The following is a 14,036-nucleotide window of genomic DNA, read 5'->3' as shown; positions in this document are numbered from 1 at the left end:
CTGAGGTCTGGAGAGGTGGGAAGTGCTTTGGCTTTCATTCACGCATTCTATAAACATTTACTGAGCACCCACTCAGCGCCAAGCAATAGGCTCTCTCATTTTTGTAATACTAGCCTGTGAATCTGGCAGGGCAAAGATTTAAAAATAAAGTTTTTTAGTGAGGTATAATTTACATAGAGTGAAATGTACAGTTTTAAGGGGACCCCTGATGAATTTTGAGAAATGCGTGTTCCAAGTACCCACACTCCCATAAAGAAATAGAACAATGTTTCAGCCCGGCAGCGCGAGGTTTTGAGCCCCAGGTTACACAAAGGAACAGAGGGCAGGGGTGACTCTTCCGGACCAGCCTCTGGGGCGCCTGCGGGACCGCCTCGGGTGCGGGCAGGCGCTCCCGGGGGCGGGCGGGGGCGGGACTACAAGTCCCAGGCTGCTTTGCGCGCCCGCCAGCCGTGCGGAGCGGCGGGGTTGAAGGGAGGGGGCTCAGCTGCGGCGCCGAGGCGCTGGGGGCCGCGGCGCTGGCGGTTGGAGCGCGGGCTGGCGATGCTGGGCCCCGGGGCCCGGGCGGAGGAGGGTAGCACTGGCGAGGGCGCGGCCCCGGGGGCCGCGGCGGAGCCTGGGGCAGGGCCGGGGCGGGAGCCAGCGCGGCTGTGCGGCTACCTGCAGAAGCTGTCGGGCAAGGGCCCGCTGCGCGGCTACCGCAGCCGCTGGTTCGTGTTCGACGCGCGTCGCTGCTACCTCTACTATTTCAAGAACCCGCAGGACGCGCAGCCCCTCGGCCACCTGGACATCGCGGACGCCTGCTTCAGCTACACGGGCCCCGACGAGGCGGCCGAGCCCGGCGCGGAGCCGCCCGCTCACTTCCAGGTGCACAGCGCGGGAGCCGTCACGGTGCTCAAGGTGGGACAGCGCGCCCCGCAGCCCCGCAGCCGCCTCCCGGGAACCCGCCCACACGCCCTTCCCCTGCTCCCCCTGCCTAGCCTCTGGGGCTGCCCCCGATGCCCAGCTCAGCCTAGCTCCTCTGACCATCTAACTTTTTGCATACCCTCCTTTCTCTAAAGCCCTTCTGTCTTTCTTTCCCCACTTCTTCCTCAGACTCTGTCCCCGTCCCCATCTCAAGCCCTTTACCTGGGTTTAGGCCAGAGTGGCTGGGGGCTACTCAGTCCCTTGAGCCGTTATCTCCCTCTGTGCCTTGCCTCGGGCCCTTCTCTGTCCACCTCCCTTCCCCTCCCCACCCCTGTCCTGTGGATGTCCTGTGTAACCCTCCCAGGCATTCATTACTGTAGGCTTCCTGCCCTTGGGTAAGTTATTACCCTCTTCAGCTGCCTCTTCTGTAAAATGGGGATAGCAGTAGTATCTACTTCGTGGGGGTGTTGGAATTATAAGAAATATACTCTGACCTCTCCTAAGTGTTACTGCATTCAGGGCTATAGACCGAGAGAGTCAGAGTTGGCAGGGCCCTTAAAAGATAATCCACTGCAGTCTCCTCCACAGTGGGCAGAGACACTCCAGCTAAGGTCACACAGACAGTAAGTAGCAGAGACTGTTTACTTGCTCCGTATTTTGGCTGGGAGAGGAGGGAAACGTTTGCTTCAACCAGTTCAGCCTTGCCCATTTGAGGCTTTCGTAATCTTTTTTCTACACAGTGTGTAGAAGCATGAGACTAGAGTCAGAAGTCCTGATTCTGGTGCTGAGAAGCCTTCCCTGTCCTTGGGGCATCCCATTATCTCCTAGGGGCCCTCCTGCTTCCAGCACCTGGGCGTCTGGGCCCTGGCCTGGAGTTGGGTCTCTCTCCCAGCCTCCTTCCCTGCCTGGTTCCTGTGAGCCTCCACCCTCACTCCTCTCTCTCGCTTCTCTTCCGTATTACAAGCTGGGCTTTCTCCAGAGCAGCAGGGCTGGGCTGGGATGTATGAAAACTCTGCAAAGCTCGCCAAGTGGAGAGCAGAGTGGGCTGAGCCTGACGCCCTTGGCCTTGTGAGCACAGGGCTGTTCCCAGGATCTCCGAAGCCAGCAACAGTTGGAGCTGCTCCCCAGGTCGTTTTTAGAGCTTTGTCAGCTCAGTTCCTGCTGTTTCAGGCAGAGTCTGATTACTGTGTTCTTTTAGGCTCTTCCATCCTTTCTTTAAGTGGGTGCAGACAGCCTTTTTCTCCAAAGGAAGCCAAGCAGAGTTGCAGTTCAACTCGGGCTTACTTAGAAAGCATTGGTGTAAACTTGGGAGTGATCTGAGCAAGTACACAGGGACTTTTGCCAAAGAAAGGCTTGTCCTCACTGTATATATGGACTGTCCCTGTGTACAGCTGAATTTCCTGTGGAATTGTTTGTTAAAACAGAAAATAGAGCATCCTGTTTCAGATTTTCTCAAATGACTTTGGAGCCCTCCATCAGGTTTTTTCATTAAAATTTTTTGAATGATGGAGGTATCTACCTAAGTGGGGCTGCAAGATGCAGTGTCAGGAGTGTGGCTTTAGACTTGGATTGACTTGAACTTGCGGCCTGAATCTGCCACTCACAGGTGTTGAGCAAACTATACCACCTCTCTGTCCCAGTTTCCTCTTCAGTCTAATGGGAATCTTACCTTCCTCATTGGTTAGTTTTGAGAATTCTGGAAAATAGCTGGCACAGAGTAGGCACTACATGGCAGCCATATGAAACAACAAGTGGTGTCTTTGGCCAATTAGGTAGTACATTCATATAATGGAATATTATGCAGCCGTGAACATAAAGGAATGAGAGCTCTAGGTGTCAACATGGATGACTCTCATAAACATAAAATTGAGAAAGAAAAGCAAAGTTACAGATTGATTGCATACAGAGGTACCATTCATGTAAAGACTAAGAAGATCATGCAAACACATATGCTGCATGGGGAGTGGGAGAGCTGTGTGGGCGTGATGAGCCCTGGATTCAGGATGGTGGTTCCCACTTGGGAAGAGAGGGGAACGTGAGTGGGAATGGGTGCTCAGGGGGGTTCTAGTGTCTTTGCAGTGTTTTATTTCTAGCACTGGGTGGTGTTTGTTATATTATTCTATCTGTCTTTTTGTATGTTCAGAATATTTCTTTAAAAAAAAGAAATTGATTTTCATGTAGGTTACTGACTATGGAATATTTTGGTATGTAAAGTTGAATTAGTCACAGAATAAGACAGCATGCCTGAGACAAAGGGTTTGCTTTATAAAAACAATGGAAATGGAAACACAGGCAAGCCTTTTCAAAGGAAGGGAACAGTCAAAATGTAAGGTTTCAGAGTAGGGGTGTGTTTTAAGAAGGATTTTTTACATTTTAATTTAAATTTTTTAATTTCTAAAAAATTTATTTTTGGCTGCATTGTGTCTTCGTTGTTGCGTGGGGGCTTTCTCTAGTTGCGGCGAGTGGGGGATACTCTTTGTTGCGGTGCGCGGGCTTCTCATTGTGGTGGCTTCTCTTGTCACGGAGCACGGGCTCTAGGTGCGCGGGCTTCAGTAGTTGTGGTGTGTGGGCTCAGTAGTCGTGGCTTGTGGGCTCTAGAGCGCAGGCTCAGTAGTTGTGGCGCATAGGCTTAGTTGCTCCGTGGTATGTGGGATCTTCCCAGACCAGGGCTGGAACCCGTGTCCCCTGCATTGGCAGGCGGATTCTTAACCACTGCTCCACCAGGGAAGCTCCAAAAGGGATGAATTTTATTGTACAGTAATTCCTTCTGAATTGTGGGCGTAAAAATTTTATGGTGGTAAAAGTGGAAATTAGCAATTTATCTTCCTTTTCACCTTTCAGATCTAAGAACTGACTCCCATAAGCTTTAATGCTTCCCTTTAGGGCTGCTCAGCGGTAGGGCAGACCCTGATTTCTAAGGGGGATTGTAGGTTAGTGAGGATTAAACCCTGCTCAAGCTTCAGCTAGTTATATATAATTTTATAGATACCATTTCTTTTGACGGGTTAAAAAGAAAAAAAAATAAGCAATTTGCTTATTGTATTATCATATGGTTCTTATTTTAAAGTGACTTTCTGCCTTCTCTGGAGGAGCTGTGGTTTTGTTGAAGTTTTCCAAAATGTTTTACCGCTTGAGTCTTAATGAAAGCTGATATTGGAATTTCTTGGTAGGCTTTTCTATTCATAAACTCAGGGATGTGGACCTTATTTTACAGATGAGGGAATGGAGGCCGGAGAGGGGATGTGATTTGTCTGAGATCTTGAAGATAGACTCAGATGCTCTTGGCTAGTAGAGACTCTGGGAACAGTGAGTGTCCAAAATGCCAAGTGTCTAATTCTATTATCAGTTTTGACAAGTCTCCCTTTTTTTTTTTTTTTTTGCTTTGGATTTCAGTGGTTTGGGATTAGATAAGATGTAGTGGTTTTTCCCTTACTGCATTTGATTTCCGTCCTTTTCATGCAGAATGAAAGCACCAGGAACGTTTTTACCTACCGATTCTTTACCAGGATGTATGGTACCTGTTACTAGACATTTGGAAACTGCTACAACAGACAGAAACTGATGCTTCCTCTGTGTGTGTGTGTGTGTGTGTGTGTGTGTGTGTGTGTGTGTGTGTGTGTGTGTGTGTAGAGGTGCTGGAGGCTTCTCACTGAGCTTTCCTGGGATCTGAGGCACAGGAGACCGTTCTGGAGTGAGCTGGCACTTAGGGAAGAGAGAGCATGTGACTGACTGGGGGTGAAGCTTGAATGACCCTGCTCTGCCAGATCCCCACGGTCCCTGGAGCAAGGAGCATCATCAGACTGTCAGCAGATGCACTCCGCTCCCTCTCCTCCCTTTCTTGAAGGCATATGGTGCACAAATGGACGTGTATGTTGGTTTCTGAGTCGCACGTAACGGAACAATCATGCATCCCTATTCTTAACGCACTTTTGTGGGAAGGATGCACATTCTCTGGTGTTGAAACTGCTCTCAGCTTAATGACAAACATTTGCTAGCTTGGGTAATCATAGTGTGTGCAGTACAAAATAGATGTGGTGAACCAGCCTTCTTGGCTAAATGGCTCTGCTAAGCTGTTCTTCCCTGGGGCGTCCGCTCAGGGGTCTTGAAATGTTATTTAAATCTTTTATCGAGACCTGACTTTCCATGGATTTTTCGTAGCTTCCCAATGAGTAAGTTTCTTAAAGGCAGGTATAGTCTCACAGGTGTGATGTCGCCGTGGCTTTCTGTCTCCCACTGTCTTGTCACACAGGCCTCATGGTAGTGTGACCTCCACACTATTTCCTGCTCATGAGGCTCTAAGCACTGCTGTTTGCATCCTTGCCCTCCCAGAACAGCACCTGCACAAAGTAGGTGCCCAGGCAAACGTTTGTTCAGCGAATGAGTAGAAGGTCATTACCCAGTAAGCGCTGGTTTTGGTGTGAGCTCCAGCCCTTTAGAAGTGATCAGCCAGAATTCTCAAATGTATTAAATGACATTCTCACCACGTGTCATGGAGGTGCCTGCCATTCAAGGAATGCCCAGTAAATACGACAGGCATCAGGGGTTCAAAAGACGGATTACCGTCGGTCCTTCATTTTCAGGTCTCTTGTATTTCATGCCCACAGTCTTGACTCTGAGGACACTGTTGTAGCAGTGGGTGAATGTTTTATGTAAAAGGCCATGTAGTAAATATTTTAGGTCTTCCATCAGTGCCATCTCTGTGACTACTCTGCTCTGCTGTTATAGTACAGAAACAACTGTAGAATGAGTGTAGCTGTGTTCCCATAATTTTTGTTTATGGATTCTGGAATTTGAATTTCATGTAATTTTCACACGCCACAAAATACTGTTCTTTTGGGTTTTTTTTTCAGCCATCTGAAAACATAGAGACCTTTCTTGGCTTGTAGCTGTGTAAAAATAGGCAGTAGGCTGGATAGGCCCTCAGGCTGTAGTTCACTGGCTCTGGTGTTTTAGAAAGGCCTGGACACTCTCATTCATTCTGTCACTTACCCATTCTGTGTGCTTAGGCACTGGGGGTATAGACTGAACAAGGTGAACACAGTTCCTGTCCTTGGGGAGCTTTCTGTGTAGCCCAGAGACAGACGTTAATAAAAACAAAACGAACACCAACCAGTGCTGTGAAGTTTAAAAGGAAAGAGATGGGATGCATGTATAATAGGGGGTCCTAATTTAGATCGGAAGGAGGAGGGCTAGGGAAGACTTCCTGAGGAAATGACATTTGAGCTGAGGCATGAAGGGCACATTGGTGTTGACTGGAGAAATGGAGAGGGGAGTAGAGTGTTCTAGGGAGAGGAAGTGGCAGGAGCGGAGCCCCTTAGGTGTGTAGGGGACTCAAGGAGTGCCCGATGGCAGCTGGGGTGGAGGGGAGGGCCTTGGGGCCCGAGGTGTAGGAATCAGCAAAGAATTTTCAGCAGGGCTTAACAAATAGTTGGCGTTTTTTTTTTCCTCCCAAACTGATGGTTGGGTTATATCCAGTATTTTCATCTAATTATGTTGGAGGATTGTCTTGTCTTATGTTTTAAGAGTTGAAATATTAATATGTTACCCACTGGAAAACAGGTTTTAAAGTTGATAAATGCAGAGTTGAAGATCTCGTGGTCCATTGCCTCTTAAGAACCATTGTTTCTGAGCAGGGGTTGCTGCCTCGGGGGCTGTGTGGCTACAGCCTGCCCCACCCCTCTCGGGGACTGCCTTTCCCAAAGCATTCCTCATGGCCACCTTCCCTGACTTCTCTCATGTCCCACTTGCTTTGCTCATATGCGTGTTACCAGTTTCCTTCCCCTTTGGAGGAAACCGTTGCTTGAGAAATGGAGGGAGGGGTCACGTGCATTCAGGGTTGAGATGTGAATACAGCTCTCGCATTTCACTGAGGCTTCTGAGGGGTGGACGGCTCTCCTTGTTCAGGTGCCTGCATCCATGATCAGCCTTCCCATCTCTGGGCAGAACAAAATATAGATAATAACCCTCCTACCAAAGAAAGAAAAGAACCCCGTTATTGTAGAAATGACTCTCCGGTTGGTGGAGTGGAAGGGGTTTTGATTAGGAATTTTCAGTTCTTTTAGAGATTTATGTAGTAGGGTCTTAATGACATTTGAGTGGGTGTTTAGCTACATCCTGGAAGGCCCAGTCCTAAGTGGATTTTGTTCACTTTCACAGAGTGAATGCAATATGGAATGGCGAATTAGAAAGTAGTGATGCTTCTAACCAGCGTCCTGCTAAATATTCTTCCTGGGAACTCGGTGAAGTGAATGTGCCGGGTGCGTGGATGTGCGAGGCCTTCAGGGGCGGGAGGCCGAGGTGGTCCCCGGAGAGGCTGCAGGTGTCATGATCACGCAATGAACAGTAGCTCACCAAGCCGCACAGGAAACCCCGAATGGACAGATTCAGGGTGGTGGTGCTCCCTAAAATGGGTCTAGTCCTGTTCTGGTGTTTGAGCATCTGATGCCGTGTCCTACTAGAGCCCAACTCCCGGAGGGCAGAGTTTTGTCCCTGGTTCACCGCTTCAGCCTTAATGCTGAGCAGAGTGTCAGGCACGGATTATATGCTCTGTATATACCGGGTAGCCGAATGAATACTTCTTACCCTCATGCCCTCTTGGGGTGGGTGTGTGGTATGCCCTTGTCGCATGGTCAGAAGGAGATTTGCAGTGTCCATTTCTTCCTTTAGCAAATAGTTTTGCGCATCCACCATGTTGTAAGCATTATGCTTTTTCTGCATATACAGCAGTGAAAGTTTTCCATTCATTTCAGAAACTACAGTGTTAAGACTTTAAAAATAGATTAGCACCTGATAGCTTTGAGAAAAAACTTTGGAGAGAAACCATTTTTGTCTGTAGTATTCAGAGTTGGGAGTAAATATCAAATGTCTGCAAGTTTTTTGATCCTGAGGGGGGTCTGGCATCTTTCCATAGTAAATAAAGAGGGAGGCAGGGAATCCTGAATGTAAAGTACTGATTTGGATATCACCCACGGCCAGAAATCTGTGGTTTGTACAATAATTTCTATGGGCATTGTGGAATTGGGGAGATCTGTGTGACTGATCACCAGGAAGAGCTCCCTGGAGAAATGGGCTGGGGAGTTGGTTAGGTTTTGGTATAATTGTATAGCTGTTCAAAGGTTTAGTTCCTTTTGGATCAACAAGAAGTGTTCCCAGTCTGATGGGAATCAGCATCTTTTCATGAGTTTGCATGCTTGGCCAGTGCTTAACTTCTTCTGATGGATTGTGTGGGAAAACTGGAATCTGGGGGAGAAGGGGGCATTCAGGAGCTGAGATCCTTTGGCCTCCTCTCTGGCCCTTTCCAGGGCCAGCCGTCCTGGAAAGAGGAGACGTCCTTTGAGCGGTCTGCCCTCAGGTGAGAACTTGTCTGGGTGTCGGATGGCAGGCCTGGCAGGCCTGGCGGTGGACTGGAGGCGGACAGGCCAGTGTCATCAGAGATGTTGATCTTGGATTATAGGAATTATTTCTAGGCAGCGAGCCCAGTTTTCATTTCCCTTTCCAGCTCTGTGATGTCCAGGGGAGACTGTGCTTGGAAATTTGATGCAGCCAGCCAGCCATTCAAGTAACAGTCTTGGTTGGGCAAGGGCATGATGGACATCTAGCGGGAGTCAGGTGTTGCCTCTGGCCTCTCGGAGCTGTCCTGTTCTGGGGTTTCATTAGGGCATTGTCATCAAGTGGCTCTGTGAGGTGGAGGAAGTCATTTGGTGTTTTTGTTCCAAGGGTCATTATCCCTGAGTCAGAACTGACGAGACCCTCAGATGAGCCCGCCCTGCCCCTTGTGTGATAGAGTGAGAAACAGAGTCCCACAGCTAGTTAGCAGCAGCTCTGGCACTAAAACCTCCCCCAGACACCTGAGTGATATTTAGCCATTTTAAACCCAGCAGTTTGATGCTATTTGCCATTCTACTCCCTTAGTAGGAAATTAGGCTTATTCTGTTTTTAGTTGTTGTACACAGATTCTGAAATTGTACATTTACCTCTTCGGTGCTGCAGCATAGATGTAAGATGTTCAAGTCACATGAAGATTGGAAATTAACAGTATAGATGATAAGCTTCCAGTGGGGGTTGATTGATTATAGACATTAGTGGTGTTTCCCTGGCAGTACTAGACCTGCACATCCCTGTTCAGGAGCCTTCTCTTTGGAGGTGTGCAGAGGAAAACTGACCCTTGGTGTGATTTCTCTTGCTGCTCTGTAAGCCATGCCCTCTAGCTTCAGAAGTGAACCAGTTTTGGGGCTTCCCTGGTGGCGCAGTGGTTAAGAATCCGCCTGCCAATGCAGGGGACACGGGTTCGAGCCCTGGTCCTGGAAGATCCCGTGTGCCGCAGAGTAACTAAGCCCGTGCGCCACAGCTACTGAGCCTGTGCTCTAGAGCCTGTGAGCCACAACTGCTGAAGCCCGTGTGCCTAGAGCCTATGCTCTGCAACGAGAAGCCACCGCAATGAGAAGCCCGCATACCACAACGAAGAGTAGACCCCGCTTGCCACAACTAGAGAAAAGCCCGCATGCAGCAACGGAGACCCAACGCAGCCAAAAATAAATAAATTAAATAAATAAATTTTAAAAAAGAAGTGAACCAGCTTTTTAATCTTCACAGTTTACACAGCTCTCTCACATATACTATCCCAGAGGTAACATGATGATAAGGCTATCTTTCATTTCTGTCCTTTAAAGGGAAGCATCTCCTTGAGAATTGTGGTTCTCAGATTGGTGTGGGGAAGGAGCCTCCTGGGATCCTGTTAACATGCAGGTTGTGGGGTTCCCCCCTAGAGATTCTGGTTCGGTTGGTAGGCCAGGGTGGACCTCAGGAATCTGCATCTTTATCCATTGTGCCGACCCTTCTGCTGCAGACCTTTATGGTCCTCTCTTTGAGAAACACCACTCTCCGCCGGATCATGAATTACTGCTCTCTTTGACTGTGAAGTAAAGACTGGCCCTATTTGAGGACGGTTTTCTAAGCAGACTAGAAATAACTAAACTGCGTGGGTGGAGACCAGTGAAGTGTGAGCCATTTATCCTTAGGTTGACACTCTGTGGTTTATGTCTGCTACCTTCTTTGCATTCTGAGTTTCTGTGCTCCAGAGCAATGGTTTGGGGCCTGTGACTCCCTCCTCCCAATGGCCCTGAAGTTTCTGTCTCCTGAGCTGATCACTCAGTCACTGGCACAGCACCACATTTCAGTGTTCCTCCAGGGCCATTCAGAGGGAAGCTCCTGGAGGGCGATAGTGTTCGCTTGCCATCCTTAGGGTGATTCTGGGAGGGTGAGTTTTAATGATTACCACCACCAGACAGCTGATAAGGACGTTTAGAGCCCCCAGCTTTTCACCCAGAGAGGGGGGAGTAACCGATTGATATAGGAGAACCATCTGGCACTTTCTGGAGGTACCAGCTCTATCTTAAAAGACTGTTAGAAATCAACATGCTTCCCAAACACTCTTGTAAACTCACTAAAAGGTTAGGCAGATTTCTGGTTCAGGCTCCCGTGTTCCTCCTAATCTCTGATGGGCGGTGCCTGGGAATCTGCCCCTCCCAAACCCCAGTTCATAAAACTTCATATTAAGTCAGTCATTCCTGTGTCCTACTTTTAAGTTAAAAACCATCAAGCCAGAACATTGCAGTGTTGCATGGTGTGTGGAAACCATCGCAGACAGAGATGGCGTGGGGCTCTCCACCAGTCTGCTGGCTGTGGCTGCAGGAGTTTTTATTTATCCTGAGCTCATAAAACCCTGGCGCTCTCTTATTGTGCAATGGCAGAGCTGATAGGCAGCCATAGGAATGTAGCCCTGTGGTCACTCAGAGGCCGCGTGCTCCCCTTCCCTCTGAAACAGAAAGCGTTTTGACAGGCTTCCACACTTCCTGCAGGGAAGAGCAGGCCCAGAGAGTGTCTTTGTCCTTGCCCTCGCCTTGGTGAAATCTGTCGTCTGGGCCAGGCCCCTCACAAGCCCAGTTATCTTTATTGTCCTCTTTTCTAGAACACGCATTTGCTTGTCTTTGTTCTGTTTGTAGTCTCCTCCTAGTTTGTAATCTTCATTAAATTGTTAGAGATGGGTTTAAGGAGTGGCTGATCTCTCAAGGTGTTTGGTTTTTAAAAGAAGATGCTTGAGTATCAGAGATGGCAACACTCCTCAGACCGCTGCCTCCCAGAATGGGTGAGACGTGGGGCACCTTCCCGAGGAGAGGCTGCCCCCCACTGCCAACTGTCCAGGGAAAGTGGTGGCGGGGGAGGTCTGGGTTCTTGCTCAGCCTTTGAAAAGGATTTAGATTAGAATTCATGTAATTATTTTGCAAAATAAGTTATGTGAAAATGCTGACTTCAGGGTAGCCATTTAAAAAGACAAAAAAATAAGAACTTATCGTGTTAGAGGAACGGAGGTCTGTACAATTGCACTCCATTTTCCCAGGAGCCAGGAGATCCAGTATTATTTCCCTTCTCAGCATCAGTCACTGGGCTGAAACAGAAGATTTCAAAACTTTCCCAAGGAAAAATTACTTTTCTTTTCATTGGTACTGGGCCAGATCCCGTGGGATTGTTTCCAGCCCCATGGTTTTGAAATGTTCAGAAGAATATTTGGAACCTAAAGTTATTTATCAGATATGGGGTTGTAGTCTGTTTTTCATCTGAGTTTTGTTTTGTATTATCAGGCTGTTTACAATGTTCCTGTGCTTTTTATTGCTTATGGAAGAATTACCTTGGGAATCCAGATATACTTCTTTCTTTCTTTGTTTGGCCACGCCTTGGGACTTGTGGTGTCTTAGTTCCCTGACCAGGAATTGAACCCAGGCTACAGCAGTGAAAGCACCGAGTCTTAACCACTGAACTGCCAGGGAATCCCTCAGATATCCTTCTTTAGGTTTAAGAAACGAAAATTCCTTCATTATGAGCAGGCATTGCATCCTTTTAAGTTATGACTGAGTCAAACTATGCATGCAGTTTAAATTGCTTTCTATGACGTGTGCAAACTTAACCCATCTCTGTTCTCTTCTCGTGGCTGTCTCGTGACCGTTGGTTATTCTGTTCTTCTGACTTATAAACATGGTAGGCACTGACACTTTGGGGAGGAGCCCAGAGTTCACACCCTAAGTGGGTGACTGAAGTGCTCTGTCATCACCATATAGCATGATTGGTTCTGTAAGGGACGTCGGATGGCCTCATAGATGGGGTGTTTGAACTGGGTCTTGAGGGGTGAGTAGGCGTTTGCAAATGGGTTTAATTAGTGCAGTAGGAGGAGGGGTCGTTGAAGCTTAGCTGGCTTCTGTGTGCCTGTTGTGTGGGCAAAAGGCTATGGCCCTGTGGAGTGTGGGGCAGTGTAGGCCAGGTGACCATGCTAAATTGCCCAGCACTTAGAAGCCACCAGAGAGTTTTAAGCATGGAATAAATATGGCTTAGGTGGCTATGTGTAAGAAGGGGGTTTGGGGAGGGGCGACTGAGGACAGCAAGACCAGTTAGGACGCTCTTGCAGAGGCCTGAGGTTGATGAACCAGGGCAGTGTCAGGGAGCAGGAATCTGAGAGACTGACAAAGGGATTCTTTGGACTTGGAGACCTGGTGATCCTATTATGCTGGAGGACAGTTCCTCTCTTCTCTACATTTTTTATGTGTGGTCTTATTATTGCTCACTGCAGTCTATTTTTAAAGAAATGTCTTTAGAGAAGAATTGTGGCTCAGAGCATCCAGTGGGAGCACCTTATAGCCGATTGATGGTCATACTCTCTCCAACCCAGTGAAGCTGTGCTGAGCCCCCTTCGATGTCCTGAGGAACTTCTGTACTGTCAAAAAGACCAGCCTCGGGCTTCCCTGGTGGCACAGTGGTTGAGAGTCCGCCTGCCAATGCAGGGGACATGTTTGTGCCCCGGTCCGGGAAGATCCCACATGCCGCGGAGCGGCTGGGCCCACGAGCCATGGCCGCTGGGCTTGCGCGTCCGGAGCCTGTGCTCCGGGACGGGAGAGGCCACAAAAGTGAGAGGCCTGCGTACCGCAAAAAAAAAAAAAAAAAAAAAAAAAAGACCAGCCTCTGATGTGGGAGTTGTCCTTGCTCATGAAGCCAATACACTTTAAATTGAACTTGGCTGTTGGTTGGGGTCACCAACATTTCAGTATCTGAGAAAGACCATAGAGGAACTTCTGATTCCTGCTGACATGCTGAGGGGATGGATTTTGTCTTGGACGTGCACTTCTCCGTCTTCCCATTAATAGCAAGGAACACAGACCCAGGTTTGAATTTTGATGTGCCAACTGGCTGTGAGATCTTGGGTGATCATGATAATATGGATGGTTGACGCCTAACGAGTGTGCCAGGCACTGTTTTGAGCTTAACACGCATTAACTCATTTAATCCTCATAACAACATCACATGAAGTAGGTTCCTGTTATTCACATTTTGCCAATGAGAAGTCCGAGACACATTAAGTAACTTGCCTAATACAGCTAGCAAATGGCAGAGCTGGGATTTGAACTCAGTTAGGCTCCTGAGTCCAAGTAGGTAATACTTTGGGAAAGTAGATGATACTATCTTGTGAGATTGTTATGAGCTCTAAATGATAGCGTGTATAAAGTGTTTAGCACAATGTCTGGCACATAGTAATTGTTTACTTAATGGTATCTAATATTATTACTAATATGCACGTATACATTATGAAATAGTCTATATAATTTTATTCCATCTTTGTAAAGAAAATTGCTACATGTATTTATGGATAGAAAAGTATCTGAAAGGATGTACTCCAAAGTGCTGATTGAAGTTATTACTGGGGATGTGGTTATATTCATTTTATTTTCTTCTTTGTTTTTCTGGATTTTTCAGATTTTCCATAGCAAACATGGGTTATTATTATTATTGAAATAAAAGTCTAAAATATGTTGTTGGGTTTTGTTTTTGTTTATTTTTTTAAAGCTGAATGGGAGCTCCCAGGCAAACAGGAGCTCCTTAAGTGCTGGCAGAGTGAGGTGCCTCTGCAAAGCTGTGGAACTCCACACTATGTTTAGTGACTTAGAATTTGTTTGTTCTTTTTCTCAGTTTGCCTTTTAATTTTGTATGGTGGTTTTGGACACACATCCAGATGTTTTTCTCTGCTGTCTTTCTTTTTGGGTTTAGACAGGCTTTTACATTCCAAGAGAACAGAAATGTTACAGCGGAGACTT

The 14,036-nt window shown here is 47.6% G+C and overlaps 1 protein-coding gene across 2 annotated transcripts in view; it reads left to right on the top strand.

Annotated features, from left to right (window-relative positions):
* The first annotated feature begins 480 nt into the window (after positions 1 to 480).
* The window catches only part of TBC1D2B (TBC1 domain family member 2B), an 87,376-nt gene continuing 73,820 nt past the window's right edge, over positions 481 to 14,036 (top strand). For both annotated transcript variants that reach the window (XM_060005532.2, XM_060005533.1), the window contains exon 1: positions 481 to 897. In XM_060005532.2, coding sequence (XP_059861515.1) covers positions 541 to 897 — 357 coding nt within the window. In that variant the 5' untranslated portion in view covers positions 481 to 540. The remainder of the gene's footprint in view (positions 898 to 14,036) is intronic.

Source organism: Delphinus delphis, chromosome 2 (genome assembly GCF_949987515.2).
Source record: "Delphinus delphis chromosome 2, mDelDel1.2, whole genome shotgun sequence".
Taxonomy (NCBI): Eukaryota; Metazoa; Chordata; class Mammalia; order Artiodactyla; family Delphinidae; genus Delphinus; species Delphinus delphis.
The sequence above is the reverse complement of the archived record's forward strand: the minus strand, read 5'-3'. Positions and strand labels throughout refer to the sequence as shown.